Source organism: Microcebus murinus, chromosome 1 (genome assembly GCF_040939455.1).
Source record: "Microcebus murinus isolate Inina chromosome 1, M.murinus_Inina_mat1.0, whole genome shotgun sequence".
Taxonomy (NCBI): domain Eukaryota; kingdom Metazoa; phylum Chordata; class Mammalia; order Primates; family Cheirogaleidae; genus Microcebus; species Microcebus murinus.
In genome coordinates, this window is record NC_134104.1 from 68,626,660 (window position 1) to 68,647,906 (window position 21,247).

The window sequence follows — 21,247 nt, forward strand, 5'->3', positions numbered from 1 at the left end:
GACAAAATTAGAGGTAACACTCTCTGGCACTCACACAGGCCCAGGAGTAGTACCTCTTCCCACCAACCAGGCTGAGAAAATCCTTAAAATTTATTGTGAAGTGGCTAGAGTAAACAGAAGAACTTTTACTCAGTAGTGGGGAATACTTTGCCCTGAACTGAACCTTACTTCAGTCCTGCATAACAAATCTTATAAGTAAGACCTTCAAAAAATCAGACTGTTTCCAGGTGACTTATCTTTATCCTAAATAAAGCTCAAGAATATTTATAGGAATACAGAAACATCCAGCAACTTCACAATGTCTTGGCTCTAATAAAAAATTAGCAAGTATGCAAGGATGTAGAGGAAAATGACCTCTAATGAGGAGATGAATCAATCAATTAAAATCAACCCAGAATTGACCCAGATGTTACAACTAACAGGCTATTAAGACAGTTATTATAATTGTATGCCATATGTTCAAAAGTTAAGTAGAGACATGGAAGATATTAAAAAGGTCAGCATCGAACTTCTAAAGATTAAAACTACTGTGTGTGAGATGAAAAATATGTTGGATGAGGCCAGGCGCTGTGGCTCACGCCTGTAATCCTAGCTCTTGGGAGGCTGAGGCGGGCGGATTGCTCAAGGTCAGGAGTTCAAAACCAGCCTGAGCAAGAGCGAGACCCCGTCTCTACTATAAATAGAAAGAAATTAATTGGCCAACTGATATACATATAAAAAATTAGCCAGGCATGGTGGCGCATGCCTGTAGTCCCAGCTACTCGGGAGGCTGAGGCAGAAGGATCACTCAAGCCCAGGAGTTTGAGGTTGCTGTGAGCTAGGCTGACGCCACGGCACTCACTCTAGCCTGGACAACAAAGCGAGACTCTGTCTCAAAAAAAAAATAAAAAAAAAAATATGTTGGATGAGATTAATGGCATATCAAAGATATTGAAGATATAGATATTGATATATTGAAGATACAGCACTAGAAGGTAGACTATGATATGTGAAAGATGTAAACCCTAAAACAACCACAAAAATAATAAAAAGTTATAGCTAATATACCAGCAGAGTAGATAAAAATGGAATTATAAAAAATAGTTAATCCAATGGAAGGCAGAAAAAGAAGGTAAAGGGAACAAATTACAGATGTTATAAATAAAAAAAAAACAGATAAGATGATATAAATTTAACTATATCAGTAATTGCATTAAGTGGAAATGTCTAAATAGGCCATTAAAAAACAGAAATCAGACCGGGTGCGGTGGCTCACGCCTGTAATCCTAGCACTCTAGGAGGCCGAGGCGGGCGGATTGCTCGAGGTTGGGAGTTTGAAACCATCCTGAGCGAGACCCCGTCTCTACTAAAAATAGAAAGAAATTAATTGACCAACTAAAAATATATATACAAAAAATTAGCCGAGCATGGTGGTGCATGCCTGTAGTCCCAGCTACTCGGGAGGCTGAGGCAGGAGGATCGCTTGAGCCCAGGAGTTTGAGGTTGCTGTGAGCTAGGCTGACGCCACGGCACTCACTCTAGCCAGGACAACAAAAGTGAGACTCTGTCTCAAAAAACAAACAAACAAACAAAAAAACAGAAATCAGATTGGATAAGAAAGCATGACCAAATTCTATGTTCTTATAAAAAGTGTACTTTAAATTTAAAAATACAAGTTAGAGTCATGCACGGTGGCTCACGCCTTAATCCTAGCACTCTGGTAGGCCGAGGTGGGTGAATCATTTAAGCTCAGGAGTTTGAGACCACCCTGAGCAAGAGCAAGACCCCATCTGTACCAAAAAAATAGAAAGAAACTAACTGGGCAACTAAAAATATATAGAAAAAATTAGCCGGGCATGGTGGCACATGCCTGTAGTCCCAGCTACTCGGGAGGCTGAGGCAGAAGGATTGCTTGTTGCTGTGAGCTAGACTGATGCCACAGCACTCTAGCCTGAACAACAGAGTGAGACTGTGTCTCAAAAAAAAAAAGAAAAGAAAAGACCGATCATATTCTAGGCCTTAGAACAAATCTCAGTAAATTTAGAGGAATTCAAGTTTTACTAAGTATATTCTTTGACCACAATAGAATTAAATTAGAAATCAATAACAGAAAGATCTCTGGAAAAGCCTCAAATATTTGGGAACTAAATAACATACTTCTCAGTAGTTTATGGGTCAAAGAAGGAATCAAAAGGAAAATAAGAAAGTATTTTGAATTGAATGAAAATGAAAACAATATATTATTGGGATGTTGCTAAAACTATGCTTAGGAGGAAATTTATAGCAGTAAATATCTCTAGTAGAAAGAAGAAAGGTCTCATATCAATGACCTCAGTTAAGCCTCCTTAAGAACTAGATAAAGAGCATATAAAACCAAAGTAAGTAGAATGGAAATAGGATTATAGCAGAAATCAATGGAATAGAAAACAGAAACACCATAGGGAAAACCAGTGAAACCAAAAGCTGTTTCTTTGAGATGAATAAAATTGATAAATCTTTAGCCAGACTGATCATTAAAAAGGATCTATCGTTAGAAGTAACATCCTAGTGTGAGATAAGTTTTATAATATACATTTCATTTTTATGAAGTTTTACATTTTTAGAATGTATAAATTCTTCAAAGGCACCAATCACTATGTCTTAATTGGGAGATATTTTGGTTTTTCGAAAGAGCTTTAGTCCATGGGAGAAAGATCTGGTAAATGTAGATGTGGCACAATTTCAAAGCTTAATTCATTTAGCTTTGCTGTGGTTGTTTGTGATGTGTAGTTGAATGTTGTCATGGAAAAATATGGGATCCATGTCTGTTAACCAATGCAGGTTGCTTTGAGATTAATTTTTGATGCATAATTTCAATTTCTTAATAATAAACTATTGTTTTAGCTATGGTATAATGAATTAATTTTTACAGATCAGCATGTATAGTCACTGGACTTTCTGTGGTTGAATTGATGGTTTTGTACATGTTTAGGAGATTAACCAATATCTAGCTATTGTCCAGATCACTTTGATTGTCAGGTTATGATCCTCTTCAAAAATTCATTTCTGGGCCAGGCGCGGTGGCTCACGCCTGTAATCCTAGCACTCTGGGAGGCCGAGGCAGGTGGATTGCTCGAGGTTAGGAGTTCGAAACCGGCCTAAGCAACAGGGAGACCCCGTCTCTACTATAAATAGAAAGAAATTAATTGGCTAACTAATATATATAGAAAAAACTAGCCGGGCATGGTGGCACATGCCTGTAGTCCCAGCTACTCAGGAGGCTGAGGCAGCAGGATTGCTTGAGCCCAAGAGTTTGACGTTGCTGTGAGCTAGGCTGATGCCACGGCACTCACTCTAGCCTGGGCAACAAAGCAAGACTCTGTCTCAAAAAAAAAAAAAAATGTATTTCTGTTGTTTTAAATTTAAAGTGATATGCACACCTTCAGCTTTTTTGATCGTCTGTCAATTGATGTAGTACCCACTTGAAAAATTTTTCTCTTCCTTTTCATAACTAGGTCTTAAGAAACTCATTGCTGAAACTCCTAAGTCTGCTAAAAGACCTGAAACTTTTTGTGGGTTAGCTTCTGCTGGGTCTTAATTGATCTTGTTTTAAAATAAATTTGGGTCTCCATTGATGTTTATTTTATAAAAATAATTTTCTTATTTAAAAATTGATATATAGTTTACATATAAAATTCACCCTGCGTGAGAACAGTGCCTCATGCCTGTATACAATCCCAGCACTTTGGGAGGCTGAGGCAGTAGGGTTGCTTGAGGCCAGGAGTTTGAGACAGCCTGGGCAATATAGTGAGATCCTGTCTCTACAAAAGATTTAAAAATTAGCTGAGTGTGGTGGTGAGTATCTGTAGTCCTAGCTACTGAGGCAGAGGCAAAAGAATTACATGAGCCCGGGAGTTTTGGAGGTCACAGTGAGCTATGATCGTGCCACTGTACTCCATTCTGAACAATAGAGTGAGACTCTTTCTCAAAAAAAAAAATCACCCTATTGAAGCGTACAATTTAGTTAGTTTTTAGTACCTTCACAAAGTTGGATAGCCATCATTCTGTTTCATTCCAGCACCATTTTCACCATTTCTAAATGAAACCGATTATTAAGCTCATTTTTTTTTTTTTTTTTTTTTTGGAGACAGAGTCTCGCTTTGTTGTCCAGGCTAGAGTGAGTGCCATGGCGTCAGCCTAGCTCACAGCAACCTCAAACTCCTGGGCTCCAGTGATCCTTCTGCCTCAGCCTCCCGGGTAGCTGGGACTACAGGCATGCGCCACCATGCCCGGCTAATTTTTTTTTTATATATATATCAGTTGGCCAATTAATTTCTTTCTATTTATAGTAGAGACGGGGTCTCGCTCTTGCTCAGGCTGGTTTTGAACTCCTGACCTTGAGCAATCCGCCCGCCTCGGCCTCCCAAGAGCTAGGATTACAGGCGTGAGCCACAGCGCCCGGCCTAAGCTCATTTTTTATTCAGTACCCAAAGTGAAATTTTTTGAACCATCACCAAATAACTCTTTTGTCATCAGAACCCTCTCTGAAGGCCAAATTGCTGTTTCTACCTGCCTTATTATATCACAGTTTAAATTCATATAAAACAGTATTCTCAATTTTACCATATTTTTATTTCTATGGCCAAAAAAAAAAAAAAAAGGCCAGGTACAGTGGCTCCCACTTGTAATCCCAGTACTTTGGGAGGCCGGAGCTGGATGATTGTTTGAGCCCAAGAGTTCAAGACCAACCTGAGCGACACAGTAAGATCTCATTTCTACAAAAAATAAGAAAAATTAGCCAAGTTTGGTGGCATGTACCTGTAGTCCCAGCTACTTGGGAAGCTGAGGTGGGAGAATGCGTGAGCCCAGGAGTTTGAGGCTGCAGCGAGTTATGATTGTGCCACTGTACTCCAGTCTGGGTGATAGAGCAAGACCCCATCTCGAAAAACCCCCCAATAATTAGAGAAATTGAAGATCACAATTCATCATCAGTTCTAAATAGCACAATCAAGAATATACTTTATGCTAGTTTCACTTATATTTAATTTTCAACTGGTCAAATATTGTCTATTTTATATTATTTAACCTAATTGAATAGTGGAATCAGTTTGACCTGCCTTTGAATCTTGGCGCCTCCACTTATTAGCTGTATTGTTTAACTATTCTGTTACTTTGTTTGCTCAGTTATATAATGGGGCTATATTGGTTCTACCTGATAGGGTTCTTACAAAAGTTAAAGGAGTTAATGTTTATAAACCACTTGGTGAAATACCTGGCACATAGTAGGTGCTCAGAGAAAGGTACCTTTATTAGTACCAGGTCATATATGTATATATACACACACACATACCTGTTTATGAGAGAGAAAAATTGGGACTAGCCAAGTTCAGTGGCACATGCCTGTAGTCCCAGCTACTTGGGATGCTGAGGCAGGAGTATCTCTTGAGCCCAGGAGTTTGAGGCCAGCCTGGACAACATAGCAAGATCCTGTCTATAAAAGAAAAAAGGAGAAAAAAAAGAAAACATTGGCTACACATTATTTTGTTTTTTATCTAATTATACCCAAAGTGAATTCATTGATATATTTCTAGCATAAGGTCACTAGTAGTCTTCCTTAGGACTCTGCTCTTGACCCTGCTGGTTAACGTTTTTATCCTTAAATAAATGGATTTTGAGCTTAAATAAAAATACAGAAGACATGATTATCAAATTTATAAGTGTTACATAGCTGTTGGTTGGCAGATTGGGATTTTAATAAAATCTCAACAACCTGTAAAAATGTACTATAGCTAGAGAGTTAAAATTTAATAGAGGTAAATTCAAAGCCCTGAATTTAATTAATAAAAAAGTCAATCACTTAAAAATAGGATGAGTGTTACTTAAAGTTTTCTGCAAAAAGTTCAAATGAAAAGTATAGGAATGAATAGGTGGAACACCGGGTTTTTAGGTTAAACTATTCTGTATGTTACTGTAATGTTGGATACATGTCATTTTACCTTTGTCAAAATCCATAGAATAAGCAACATAAAAAGTGAACCCTATTGTAAACTACAGACTTTAATAATGTGTCAATATTGATTCATTAATAGTAATAGATGTATCACAATAATACAAGATGTTAATAATAGGAGGAACTATGTATGTGGGGAGTGGTGAGGAGGTATATGAGAACTGTGAACATACTGCTCAGTTTTTCTATACACCTAAAACTGCCCTAAAAATTAGTCTATTCATTTAAAAAATATAGATAGATAGCATACTGAGATAAGGCTACCAAAAAGCTACTGTAGTTTTGCCTAAAGAAGGTAGTATTGCTACTATATGAGTATTTTATTTATTTTTATTTTTTTTGAGACAGAGTTTCACTTTGTTGCCCAGCTAGAGTGAGTGCCGAGGCGTTAGCCTAGCTCACAGCAACCTCAATCTCCTGGGCTCAAGCAATCCTTCTGCCTCAACCTCCCAAGTAGCTGGGACTACAGGCATGCGCCACCATGCCGGCTAATTTTTTGTATATATGTTTTTAGTTGGTCAATTAGTTTCTTTCTATTTTTAATAGAGACGGGGTCTCGCTCAGGCTGGTTTCGAACTCCTGACCTTGAGCAATCCTCCCACCTCAGCTTCCCAGAGTGCTAGGATTACAGGCGTGAGCCACCGTGCCCAGCCTATATGAGTATTTTAAAAGGAAACTAATATGATGAATGATTTGGAAACCATGTCATAAGAAACCAAGAGAACTATGAATATTTCCCTGGTTAGGAGAAGACTTAGTGATGGTAATATAGTTGCCTTTTGATGGTTGAAGGACCTTTAATGGAATAAACAACAGACTTGTTGCAGACATTGTAAGCAAGAAGTGGTGAGTGTTATAGGCCAGCACATAAAGTTTCTACTCATGAAAAATAAATAACTTTTAAAAGTAGATAGATTGTGGCCAGGCGTGGTGGCTCACGCCTGTAATCCTAGCACTTCTGGGAGGCCGAGGCGGGCAGATTGCTCGAGGTCAGGAGTTTGAAACCAGCCTGAGCAAAAGTGAGACCCCATCTCTACTATAAATAGAAAGAAATTAATTGGCCAACTAACATATATATAGAAAAAATTAGCCAGGCATGGTGGCGCATGTCTGTAGTCCCAGCTACTTGGGAGGCTGAGGCAGCAGGATTGCCTGAGCCCACGAGTTTGAGGTTTCTGTGAGCGAGGCTGACACCACAGCACTCACCCTAGCCTGAGCAACAAAGTGAGACTCTGTCTCAAAAAAAAAAAAAAGTAGATAAATTGAGATGACTCAAAGTAATGAGCTCTCTACAGTTATTGAAAGTAGTCAAGCAGTGACTAGATACCTGAAAAATACCTTTGTTAGTGGTTTAATTTAATTACTGCTGAGGTCCTTATGACTCATGAGATTATAGAATTCCTTGACTTTTGCCAGTGAGGTCTGTTACTCCGGTGATTAAATGAAAAGGAACAACATGTGAAAAAAAATGTAGCACTTGGTGTCACTGTCAGATAGGAAAATTAGGATGCTCGATGTGATGGGAAGGAGTTAATGCTGGTTGTTTCTCTAAGGTATATCAGGGCTTCACATAGAGAATCTAAAGGACAGTTGTATGTGTGTGTATATGCATGTCCATACATGCACACATAGATTATATACTGCCTTTATGTATATACACATATATGTGTGTACATAAATATGTATGTATATATGGATACATATGTATAATAAATACACACATTATAACTCAGAACTAATTTCTGCCATATGTATTTTCACTTTTGGTGTAAAATACTGTACTTATTTTAAAATGGTTTTTATAATACTATTTTTTTAAAACTCATTAACTGTTTTTTCCATTAACTTTTTATACTCACTGTATAGAGTGCTGACATTTGCTTTGACTTCCTGACCACAGTGCTCTATCTTACTCACTGTCATCTCACTTGCTTCTCTGAAGAACAGGAAATTATCAAAATGATACCAATCATTTTAACTCAATATAAGTTTAACTGTTTTTGTCATAATAGTTTTCATACTTACTGAATAATGCTATATTTATTCACAAAAAAATGTATTGGTACCTTTCTTGTCACTTAAACAGAGACTAATAAGGAAATTTCTCAGAAATAATTTTTATTATCGGGAAATTTAGCACCCCAGAGTATAATTTCCCTAGTTTTTTTTTAGTAAGCAAATTTTTATTAAATACAGGTGAGATCCTATGTTTTCTACTTTAAAATTGAGGATGGAAGGGGAATGGAGATTGTTTATAAGGAAGGTAAATTTGGTGTATCTGTATAGCAGTCTTCTGGTTTTAGTTTTGTTTTTTTAATCTTCCTCATTCATTTCTTTTTTTAAATTAATATTTGTTTTCTTTTTGACAGGCAGTGATGGTTTCAGAAAATTTTAATATAGAAGCTCCTAATTATTTGTCCAAGGAAACTGAAGTTCTCATTTATGCTAGACAAGATTCACAGTGCATTGATTGTTTCCAAGCCTTTTTGCCTGTGCACTACCGCTATCATCGGCCACATAGTAAAGATGGAGAAACCTTTGTCATAGTCAATAACCCAGATTTGTTGATGTATTGTGACCAAGGTGAGGGTTACAAGTCTTTTCTGAGAGTTGAAAATAAGAATAAAGGTATGGTGGCAATTCTGCAGTTTAGTACAAGGATGGCAAAAGCATGTTACTTTTTTCTTTTTAACTTTTTGATTGTAAAATAAAGCACAGATATAGAAAAACTATACAAATACATAGTTCAGTGAATTATTATAAGGCAAATACCTTTGTAACTACCACCAAGGTAAAAAAATAGAACTTTACCAGCTACTCTAGCAGCAACTTCATGGATTCTGTCCCAATCAACCACCTTCTTCCCTCTAAGACTAATTCACTATACTGGCTTTTAATAACTTCCTTGTTTCTTTATACTTTTGTTAAAGATGGACATTCTTAAATATTTTACCTTAGTCTTTTCCATTTATAAAAATCTGTTATTTCCATTAAGTCTTTTAATTTACAGATTTCCCTCTATCTCTTTCCTTTCTTCAAAACTAATCTATTGAAAGTAGAGTTTCTCATAGTTGGGGTTTTGCTGATTGTACTAATGATGCAATGCAGTTGATCATGTTCCTCTGACTTCTTTATTTTCTTGAAATTGGCAGCTGACTGCAGAGGTATGATCAGACTCAGGTTTGATTCCTTTGACAAGACTATAGGTGGTGCTATGTTCTTTTATCAGTAGTCATATAAGTAGTCATATAATATGTGCTTTTTTTTTGTAACATTGATTTACATTGCCCCTTTGCTGCTGCTTCTTCATTCTGGTATTGCAGGACTTGTGGTTTTGGCGTTTTGTTTCCATTTGCATGTATTTTGGTGTTTGAGTGGATACTTTATCACTGATGTTATAGCAAATTTTATCTATTATGAGTTTTTGGTTTTGCTGTATAATTGTTCTTTCTCTTTTTATGTGGGGATTGGGGTAAATATAAAAAAACTATATTTTTGCCTTGCAGTCTTCTCAGAATCAAGACTTTTTCTTTAGTTTAAGAAGCCCCTTTCATCAAGTAGAACTCTGAAATAAATTATACAAAAAAACCCAAAAAACAGCCCCTTTCAGATTTTGGTTCTTTCTGTCTCCAAATTTGGGCTGACTTAGAATATTTATAAAAGTTAGTAGCACTGTTACTAAAACCTGGAGATGGGAAGTTTTTACTGGTACATTTGCTACCATCGTACCTTTCATGATGAGAAAATTTTAGTATATGTGCTGCTGAAGCAAGCACCATGATGAGAAAACTAAAAAGTGTTTAGCTATATTAGCTTTGCTCATCCAACCTAGTTTTCTGTTTCTATTAATGGTACCCACCTGAGAGCACATCAGGGGTTTTGGTATCGTTCTGTTTTTTTATTTGAATGCTCTTCTATGGGTTTGTTTCATATGGAAATTTATTGATGTCTTTCACTTTTCTGAATGTATATTATATGTCACAAAAAAGTTTACATTAAATTTTTAGAAGAGTAGCCCCTAATTTGAATATACTGGGATTTGTTAAGAAGTTGTGTTCAACTTCTGCAAAACCTTTATAATTTTATAATTCTTAGGCATATACTAAAAAAGGATGCTAAAATAACAGTATGTGATAGATGGGTCCAAATGATGTATGTAATATATTAAAATATTTGAATATTTTTATCCTAACATAAAAGACTCCTATTGAGATTTAATAGAAGCCTAGATTTGAGTCCTAATAAAGGTTTTCTAACATCATTTTCTATCACTTTTTTCAGAGTTCCCAATTTTGAAATGCTGGGCACAGTCAGAAGTGGCAGCTCCTTGTGCTTTGAAGAATAGGGATATCTGCCAGTGGAACAATATGAAGTATAAATCAGTAAGCTAATATTTTATGTTGCATTTAGATCATGCTGCCTCATTTAAAACTCCTTCTATGTTTTTGCCACATTTAATGGATTAGCATTTATATTCTAACATATAAAGTTGTTTTTTGTTTGTTTTTAATGTTTCTTTGCTTCTGATGATAACAGTATTTCCTTATTTGGGTAAAATCACAGAATTACTTAATTTTGGGGCTGGAGATTTAGGGTTAGTCCTATGCCTCATTGGTCCAGAGCATAAATATAGCTGATATGCTTTTTAAAGGTATGAAATGGCAAAGGAAAACAGTATCATGTTCATCTAGTTTTCCTTTATCAATACAATTTTATTTTTATTTAGAGCTTTTCATTAATTTTTGAACAACAAAATAAACTTCATTATATTACATATAATGGGAAAAGGAACATAAAACTCAAAAGTATCATTTCAACTATGATAAAGTTTCTAGACAGCTGTATTGCTATTTTACATATAAATGTAGGCTGTTTCAGGCCATTTTAGTAGTTTTAATCTCCCCAGCTTGTTTTCAGTTATTAAATTGGGTATAGTATTAATATTTAATACTTCAGTTTATATAGTCTACTTCTTTCCTCTCTTCAGAGTGCTAAGTCTTTGTACAGTGTATCACTTTCTCTCTCTCTCTTTTTTATCTCTTGTTCCTCTTTTATGAGCTGCCTTTTAACTGATGTGTGTAGTTTATTGTATATGTTTCTCCTTGTTCCTAATTCTGTTTAAGGCCTGCTTTCCTTGGTTGAACAGCACAATCTGTGTCATCATTTTTACAACTTACTTTTATAAGGAGTCAAATGAGTTTGCAACAAAAATAGAATAAATTTAAAATTTAAACCAGTAGACACCATAGCTGTCAATTAAATGACCATAAGGCAGATTTATTCACATGTTCTATTGTGGATATTTAGATTTAAAGTAATTTCCTTGTGATTGCTTAGATGTCTACCTGCTAGCTCAGAAAACAACAACTTTAAAACAACAGCAGTGCTTACTACAAAGTACTGTTTTGTATTGGAGGACTTCTTTGAACAGACAGTTGGAAGATGGATAACTATGCAGATATCTTATGCAATGTAGCCATTGCCATATGGTACCTGAATTTTTTTCAAACTCTAAAATACATCTGGAGAACTGCACTTGATTTTTGTATGTGAATGAAGAGTATGCTTAGTGTTTGTTTATGATTTCTTGACTTAGAAAATTAGTAATATACATTGCTACAAAATAAGTAATGACCCTATTAAAACATTTTGAATTCAGCTTTCCTTAAAAGTAACTTGAAATAAGAGGTCATGATAAGGCACTTAAAATATATTTTTTAATTTTGTATTATATTTATTCTTTACATATACCAGAAAAATAGGTGACCAATTACTAAGGTGGTGTTCTATGCTCAGGTTTGTTGAAGGTGTCAGTTTTTGAAAGATGTTTTTCAGAAAGCACTTTGCTACAGGTTGGGTTGGTAACTTTAATTTTTTGAGGTGTGACATTATAATTCAAGTATTTATAGTAAGAAACCAAAAATAAAAGTATTCCCAAGTTACCTAAATTTTAATGTTTTTAAAACTTATTTTTAAACCATAAACTTTCCCAGAGTTTCTAGTTGAACCCCTTTATCTTCAAAACCAAATAGAAAATAGAAACTAAGTTGAACATAAGGGAACTATTGCGTTGCTAGTCATGGCAAAGGTCACATTCAGTGGTTCAATTTGTGAGTAACAAGCTTTTAAAAGCTATTTGGGGAGAGAACGCAAAACAGGAATAAAAGGATAACTTAGTTTTATTATTGTTTTAATGTTTTTCCTCTAGGGCTTCAACTTAGAATTCTATGTTCGAGTTTGAAACATAGTAAGAGGAAGTAAATGTTTATATTGATTACAGAGGTAACATTAGAATGTAGCAGCAGTCCTCAACCTTTTTGGCACCAGGGGCCAGTTTCATGAAAGACAATTTTTCCACAGGGCGGGGGGCAGGGATGGTTTTGGGATGATTCAAGCACATTACATTTATTGTGCACTTTATTTCTATATTATTGCATTGCAATATATAATGAAATAATTATACAACTCACTATAATGCAGAATCTAATGCTGTAGATCTGACAGGAGGCGGAGCTCAGGTGGTGATGCAAGCAATGGGGAGCTGCTATAAATACAGATGAAGCTTCACTTCTTCACTCGCTCATCCCCCCTCCCCCCATCCACTACTCATCTCCAGCTTTATGGCCTGGTTCCTAAGAGGCCACAGACTGGACCAATCCAGGGGACTGGGGGTTGGGGACCTCAGGGATATAGCTTTTCCTTTTCTCCTTTTTTCTTTCCTCCTTATATATTCCCCTTCCCCTTCTTTTCTCCCTTTCCTTTTCCCTTTCTCTTTCCCTTTTCCTGTTTGACAGGGTCTTGCTTGCTATATTGCCCAGGCTGGAGTGCAGTGGTGTGATCATAGCTCACTGTAACCTCAAACTCTTGGCCTAGCTATTCTCCTGCCTTATCCTCCTAAGTAGCTAGGACACTTCTGGCTAATTTTTAAAATTTTTTGTAGAGGCCAGTTCTCACTATGTTGCCCAGGCTGGTCTCGAATTCCTGGCCTAACAGGATCCTCTTGCCTTGGCTTCCCAAAGTACTGGGATTGCAGGCATGAAGCCACCGCGCCTGGCCTCAGATGTAGCTTTTCTTATAATAATATACTTAACTTTATGTAAAAGGGAGAAGTTAGAACAAATGAGAATTAATGAATTACAGTGGGAATTGAGTTTGATTCTGTAACATTAAATGAAATATTGGATACAAAAGAGTCATTCAAACAATAATGTAGTGTAACATTGGCTGAAATAATGTAGCATAACATTGGCTAAAAGATATTTAAAAGAAAGAGCTGGGTGCAGTTGCTTTTACCTATAATTCTAGCTACTGGGGAGGCTGACACAGGAGGGATTGCTTGAGCCCAGGAGTTCAAGACCAGCCTGGGCAACATAGGAAGATCTTGTCTCTAAAAAAAAAAAAGAAAAGAAAGAAGGTTATCACATTAAAAGTCAAGGAAATAGTGGTCTCACCTTATGACATGCATTTTAAATGTTTCTAACTTCTCTATCCCTTTCTCTCCACAGGTATATAAGAATGTGACTCTACAGGTTCCAGTGGGACTGACCATACATACCTCTTTAGTATGTTCTGTAACTCTGCTCATTACAATCCTGTGTTCTACTTTGATCCTTGTAGCTGTTTTCAAATATGGCCATTTTTCCCTATAAGTTTTATGCAGTTAAGTGCTTTCTATAAATCTAAATAAGACCTAGTCATTTGTGACTACAGGTGTTCTTTTAGAATTTACTTATTACTTTTGTCTTCATTTATGGCTGAAATTATGTTTACCAGAGGAAATTTTGGATCATTCTCAGCTAATTCCAAAATTTAGTGCTCTGTTGCGTAGACCCTTGATAATCCTGAAGCATCAAGTGGCAATAGAGGAAACTTAATTCTGTTGAATTAATATATATTTTGTGAGAAGTTGATTTTATCTTCATTTGGGATAGAAAAATGAGTTCTTTATTTACTGGGAAACAAATTATTCCTATTTTGTGAATAGAAAGCTTTCAATTTAAGCTAAAAATTGAAACCACCATTATAAATAAGAATAAAATAATTTGGATGAAGATCAATTTTATTTAAATGTAAATTTCATAAGAATATTAAAGCTACTTTTCCAGAGTTTCAAAGAAAATCATTAAAGTAGAACAGCTAGGAAATTATTAATATGAAAATTGATTATTCCATTTTAAAACCCAGGCTAGGGTGCAGTGGCAAGATCATAGCTTACTGCAGCCTCAAACTCCTGGGCTCAAGTGATCCTTCCACCTCAGCCTCCCAAATAGCTAGGACTGTAGGCACCCAGCTACTTTTTCTGTTTTTTGTAGAGATGGGGTCTCGCTCAGCCTGGTCTTGAACTCCTGGCCTAACAGGATCCTCCTGCCTCAGCCTCCCAAAGTACTGGGATTATAGGCATGAGCCACTATGCTCAGTCTTGGTCATTAAAAAAAATAATATCTTATTTTCTAGCTCCTGTCTTCTTTAATCATTTAAATAAATGTATTTTCTGTAACCAGTAATTCCAATATTTAAAGTCCATATGGGCTCCATTATTTTCTTTATAGTTTCTGTTGACTCACTCATGGTGCCTTATTTCCTCAGGTAATGTATTATAATTATATTTTGAGTGCTCATGTTGGGCTTTGGGAATTCTGCTTATCTGTGTAATCCTTTGAGACCTGGGTTAAGGGTGCACCTGTGCAGTGAGGATTTGTATTTGTTTCTTCCAGGCCCCCAAGTACCACCAAGAAAGTAGAACCGCTTCCTTGACAAATTTGAACTTTCAAACCCTTCTGAGGGAAAATTTGTGGTTATTAATTCTAATTATTAATTAGAATAATTAATAATTAGGTTCTAATTCTAAAGGGAAATTCTTTTACCCTCCACACCAAGTCAGGCTAGAATAGGCAAATGTTCTGTATGTCTCCCTGGGCTACTCCAGAGGATGTTTTTTCCTAGTGTTGAGAATGTATAGCCATTTGAGTTTCCTGTTCTATGCAGGATCACAGTCCCAACTTCTTTTATAGGCCCAAGGCCTTATCTTCAGTCTCCTCTCTCCTGTGCAGCCATTAAAAGCCTAGAGATTTCTGAGATAAGTAGGTACCCTCAATGCAATTATGGCTTCATTGCCCTGCTTGCCACTCTTGTTTTCTGCTGCTTCTTTGGGTTGATGGTGGAGTTTGGAAGACTACCAGAGGTATTCTCTTTTTGTGCTCGCAAGCTTAGTTATGCCTTTGAAAGGATGTCCTATTTTATCCAGTGGGGTTTTTTTTTGTTTTGTTTTGTTTTTTGAGATATGGTCTATCTCTGTTGTGTGGGCTAGAGTGCAGTAGCATCATCATAGCTCACTGCAACCTTAAACTCCTGGGCTCAAGCAATCTTCCTGTCTCAGCCTCCTGAGTAGCTGGGTCTACAGGCATGCACTACCATGCCTGGCTAATCTTTTTTATTTTTTAGTAGAGATAGGGTCTCACTCTTGCTTGGGCTGGTCTCTAACTCCTGAGCTCAGGCGATCCTCTTGCCTCGGCCTCACAGAGCACTGAGATTACAGGTGTAAGCCACTGTGCCCAACTATCCAGTGTTTACATGTGTTTAATAATGGGAGCATTTTTCAGATTAATAATGTGCCATATTGCTTCTTCATTCCTTTCTCTACTATACCCTCCATATCAATTGAGTTTTTGCTCTATATCCAAAGATAAGCACAATATGGCCAACTCTTTATTTCCACTGCTATCTCCCTAGTATCCATCATGATTACTACCTCTCTAGTTTATTTCCATTCTGTTCTTGCATTTCTGTACTCCATACTCCACATAGCAAAGTGTAAACCATGTAACATCACTTCCCTGCTTAAACTGCTTTAATGGCTTCTTGAAATAAAGTGCAGGCCAGGCACGGTGGCTCACACCTGTAATCCTAGCACTCTGGGAGGCAGAGGCGGAAGGATCGCTCAAGGTCAGGAGTTCAAAACCAGCCTGAGCGAGACCCCATCTCTACCAAAAATAGAAAGAAATTAATTGACAAACTAAAAAATATATATACAAAAAATTAGCCAGGCATGGTGGTGCATGCCTGTAGTCTCAGCTACTTACTTGGGAGGCTGAGGCAGTAGGATTGCTGAGCCCAGGAGATTGAGGTTGCTGTGAGCCAGGCTGATGCCATGGCACTCACTCTAGCTTGGGCAAGAAAGTGAGACTCTGTCTCAAAAAAAAAAGAAAGAAAGTGCAGTTTTCTTACCATAGTATTTCAAGATCCTTCATGACTGAATCTTGTCTGCTCTAGTGTTTTCTTATGTTACTCCCTTCTTGCACTAAGCCCCAGCTACACAGGCCTTCTTATTAACTAACCATAGCAAGCTCCTTTTTTCCTCTTCCTGCCTATAATGCTTTCTCCTGGATGTTTCTCATTGTAGTCTCTTTTTTTCTATTCTTAGCTTAAATGTTACCTCCTTAAAGGGGCCTTCTCTGGCCACTCTATCCAAAAGTACTCTTGCCCAGTTTTTTTCCTGATACCACATAGCGCTACTTAAATCATGTGTTTTCATATTTGTAAGCTTTACAAAGGCTAGGTGAATTGTGTTCATCCTTGTATCCCTGATACCTAAAAGTGTTTGGTACATATTGGACACTCAAATATTTGTAGATAAGTGAATGCATTGATGAACTCTGTGGCTAAAACAGGGAGGCCTTAATTTACAAGGAGAACTTAATTTAGCAAAATTATGGTAAGAGTTTTGTAGGTAAAAAGCGAAATGGATAATAGATGAATTTCCAGAAACAAATGTCCTGGAGCAGATATGTATAACAACAGCCATCGCTCAGCATCTTTCGTTTGCAAAAACCTGACTGGAGACAATGCTGCATTATATGAGGAACTGGCTGTCCTCAATACAAAGACTACCCAAGAAAAGCAGTGCCCACCACTAACTACAACTCCCAGCAGGCCGTGCGCGAGTCCGCCCATTGGGAAGAGGTGCTCGTCTCCGCCCCGGAGAGCTCCAGGCTTGGGGCGGGGAGGGGCGGTGTTCTGGCCCCGCCCCCGCCCGCTCCACGCCGTCGCCCTCCCCCAGGGTTGTGGCCACGCGCAGCGGCGGCGGTTGTTCCGCTTCCCCTCCGGCCGGGCCGTCGCCATTGCCGAAGGCTCCCTGCCTTCCCCTCCCTGGCGGCCGCAGGGCTCCGCTGCCGCTGGGCCTAGCGGTAGCAGCGGCTGCGCTCCAGCGCGGTTCCTCTTCCCGCCCCGTTTCCCCTTCCCTCCCGTCTCCTCCCTGCGCCGCGCGCTAGCCCGGGGCGGCTCCGCAGCCCGCCGGGAGCTCGGACGCAGGCGCCTCGCTGGGGCGGGGACCTTTCCTCGTCTAGGGTAAGTATGATCACAGGCCCGCTCGTCCGGGACGCGGGCCGTCTCCTTCCTCTTTCCTCCGAGGCCTGGCCCGGCGGGAGCGGCCCGGAACAGCCGACCTACTCGGCGCAGGGCCGGGAAGCCGCCACCTGCGCGCTTGGAGCCGCGGCTCCTGGGGCGGTGGCTCATTGTCTGCTCCCTAGGGCTGTTTTCTTCTCCGGCTTTAGCCCGAAATGGGAAGCTTGCTGGACTGGTGAGGTCTAACTCTTCCTGGACCCAGCCCTGCCCTGAACTGTGCCGCGCCACCGGCTGTGCGCTCTGTCTTCCCTTCCCTCGCGTTTCAACCTCTTGCTTTTCTCCGTTTGCTTTAATGCCGGACCAAACCTCTTAGATTTCGTTTCTTGATTTTTGCTTTCGCTGATTCTCAGCCTCTCCTAGCTAGCTTTCTGTTCACCCCAGTCTCGAGTACCTTTAACTCTTTTCTGAACTCCAGTCTGTAACCTCTTTTCCGTATTCCGCATTAGTAGAAACGTATAGTTTTCCGGGGAGTTGAGGGCCACCGCTTAAGAACAGAACTAACTTCAGACCTTCTCGTAGTTCTTGTTTGATCTTCAGCCAGGAGGTGGATATTTGCTTCTTTAGGTAACTTAGGGGAACTTAAGGTTGGTTTTTCACCATGTTTGGCTTTCTTTGAAACATACACACAAAACGTTGCCACAGACTCGTCGGTGGACTCAACTTTTTGACATTTTTTAAAGGTAAAGTCATCCAGGAACCGAGGTGTGCAGAGTAATTGTCATTGTCAGTTGGTGTGAGGTTGTGCCCATCCTTGTATCGAAATTTTAATGGGAATATTCTCTGGACAGTGTGAGTGTGATTTGTTTCTCCCTTGATAAATAACCAACTCCCATTGATATTATCTCAGTACTACTTCACAAGTTATCTGTAGTTTCTTACTTTTCTTTTTTAACCTTTAGAAAGAGACAAAATGGTTAGGCCTAAAATTAGATTACGAAGAGCGGTGTTTTGGATCACGGTTGTGTACGTCACGTTTTTTCCCCTGCTGTGTTTGACTCTTCCGCTCTTGTAAGTAGGCAGGATATTGAAATGTAGAAGAATTTGCTCTAGGGGTTTTGTTTTTGTAGAGTTGTCCAAAAGAATAACATTCAGTAAAGTTAGATTGGGATGAAGGCAGTGAATAGTAATTTTTAAAGCAGGTTAAAACTTGTCAACTTTGCCAGAAGCTCTGTGGCATTTGTAAAACACATCTTGTTCATATATATGTATATATAGATATGGAAGATCTTTTTCATGTTCTGTTAGAGATACTGATTTAAGGCAACTCTTTCACTTTGTTATCTTCAGCTTTTAAATTTAGCTGTTATTTAGCAAAGAACACTGATTTACATTTACATTATGAGAAATGAACTTCATGTTTTTTACCTATAGTATATGTAGGTCTTAAATCAACTGTTAGATTTTGGTGAAGGAGGTTGACCTAATTCGATGTATTTTGTGTTTTCACTAAATAGTTTTTTGTTACCTTTCTCTCCTGCAGGCTCTAAAAAAAAAATGGCTTCATAGTCAGCTTCAATACTATCATTTGGTAGTATCAATTGTCCTTAACTTAATGGATATCTTATTGCTCTTGGGGATTAAGGTGTAGAAATGCTGGAGTATGAACATTGGTCTGTCCATGTCAGCTTCTCTGCCTGTTTTTCAGTAAGCAGATATTTTTATTAAGGAAGAGTTCCTGGGTAGTTCACATCTCTTAGGGGCTTGATTCATGGTTTGCTATCTTTCAGAGAGAAAGTTATTCTCCTGGACTTAGTGATATTTAATACTAACCCTGAAACCCAAATTCATGAAGTAACCTAAATTTGTAGTTGACATATATCTACTAAACAAATGAATAGGGGTTCCTATGGTTCTCTGATCTTTATGATATAGGCAGGTTTCCAGGTAAATGTGGTTAACAGTTTGTATTTCTTTTAAATTATACTTTTTAAAAGAGAGAACTTAGAACTTGTTCAGGTTGCTAAAGATAAACTTTAAATTATAGTAGCTACTGTTAAATTATTTGTATCTTCAATCTATCAGTATTGGTTATTATAATAATATTTGAGTATAACATTTCTTTTGTCTTTCTCAATTTTCTTTTGATTAAAACTTGAAACTGGGTTGTCTTCAGGGTTTTGATCCCTTTGTTCTCATAAGCCCTTCCAGTTATTAGAGGGTTAACTATTTTCAGAGTAATTAGAGGGAACGTGTTAAGTTACTTGAAAATTGTGCCTCAGAGTTCTTCCTTTATCCTTCTTGTGCCTTGTCCCAACAAAAAAGTAAAGGATAAAATAGCCCCCCCATTGCCCTCAAGAAATACTGCTTGTTTTCTGCTGTGATGAGAATTGAGTTTTATTACTTTTTACTTAGGATTATCAACCTGGTTAAAAGTAGTCAGTCTGAAAATGCATTCAGATTTTCAGAAGTCTAGCCTGTTATCTCTGAGGTACGATAGTACTTATTCCATGTATCTCAGATGGTTAGGAGTTGGAGTCCTGGGTTTGATTTCTGGCTTTTCTCCTTTACCCTGGGGAAGATACAAGACTTTTCAAGACTAGGTTTTCTCATCTGTAAGATAGGGATAATAATAACAATAATACTAATTATGTAAGGCTGTTTAAATCAAATGAGAGAGAATGCAGCTAAAGTACTTAGCAAGTGCAATGCTTAATAAACATTAGTTAATAGTCTGCCATGGAATTTTTCAGGAGAAAAAAATAAAGTACTTTAACTACTGAAATAAAATACAGATTTTTGGAATACAGGTTCTCAGATTTAAGAAGTATGCATATTCATCATAGAAAATTTGGAAAGTAGAGAAAACTATTAAGACAAAAATCACCTTTCAGCCAGCCGAGATAGCCATCATAACAGACTGGAAGGGTGGGGTTTTTTCCCCTTATTTTGGGAAATTAAATTCTAAAAGCAGTCATGCTTATTGTAAAAGGTTCAAATAAGTTCATTAAATACTTAGAGCCAGGTGTGGTTGGCTTGTACCTGTAATCCTAGGGCTTTGGGAGGCTGAAGTGGGAGGATCTCTTGAGGCCAGGAGTTCAAGACCATCCTGGGCAACATAGTGAGACCCCTGTCTCTAAAAAATTTTTTAGATTAGTCAGGTGATGTGGTACATGGCCTATAAAGTCCTAGCTACTGAGGAGACTAAGGTGGCAGGAATTCCCTTGAGCCCAGGAATTAGAGGCTGCAGTGAGCTATCATCATGCCACTATACTCCAGCCTGGGCAACAGCATAAGAACTTGTCTCCAAAAAAAAAATTAGTGTAAAAAGTGAAAAGTACTCGTTTCTTACTTGCTAGTCCCATTCCTTCGTGGCATCTACTCACTATTAATAGTTTTATTCATTGAATTAGAAATAAGTACTTAATTGTGTATTTTATAGTTTTTACATTGATTTTATTTTTTTTATTTTTTTTATTTTATTTTTCATAAACATACAGAACAGGAATACATTGATTTTAAAATAAATCTGATCATTATTTAGTTTTCCATATCAGTACATAGAGTAGCACTGTATTTTTTTTTTAAGTCATGAAATATTATGTTGAATGGTAGTACTTTAATTATTCATGGCCATTTATGTTATTCCTAGTTTTGAACAACTAAAACTAAAGCCTTAATGCTTTTCCTTATATGTATGTCTTTGTGCACATGCATATCTATATAAATAGTTCCATAGGAAGTATTTTTAAGTGTACATTTAGATTTTGGTAGATGCTAAATTGCTTTCCAAAAAGACTTTACCAGTCTATATTTCCTTATTGAATTGTGGAAGCTCTTTATACATAATAGATATTCATTGCCAGGGCCGGGCGCAGTGCGGTGGCTCACGCCTGTAATCTTAGCACTCTGGGAGGCCGAGACAGGCGGATTACTTGAGGT

At 37.7% G+C, this 21,247-nt stretch overlaps 2 protein-coding genes across 3 annotated transcripts in view; both read left to right on the top strand.

The window, feature by feature from the left end:
* The window catches only part of PIGX (phosphatidylinositol glycan anchor biosynthesis class X), a 34,651-nt gene extending 20,179 nt beyond the window's left edge, over window positions 1–14,472 (top strand). The window contains exons 6-8 of the mRNA XM_076000135.1: window positions 8,338–8,551; window positions 10,250–10,350; window positions 13,474–14,472. Of these exons, the coding sequence (XP_075856250.1) occupies window positions 8,338–8,551; window positions 10,250–10,350; window positions 13,474–13,617 (459 nt within the window). The 3' untranslated portion in view covers window positions 13,618–14,472. The remainder of the gene's footprint in view (window positions 1–8,337; window positions 8,552–10,249; window positions 10,351–13,473) is intronic.
* The window catches only part of PAK2 (p21 (RAC1) activated kinase 2), a 96,608-nt gene continuing 85,678 nt past the window's right edge, over window positions 10,318–21,247 (top strand). Inside the window, exons 1-2 of one of the 2 annotated variants that reach the window (XM_012780328.3) lie at window positions 10,318–10,350; window positions 13,474–13,530. The gene's annotated coding sequence lies outside the window, so the exon portion shown is untranslated. Of the gene's footprint in view, window positions 10,351–13,473; window positions 13,531–17,001; window positions 17,312–21,247 lie in introns of those variants that run through there. The other variant, XM_012780327.3, reaches the window with a different exon arrangement.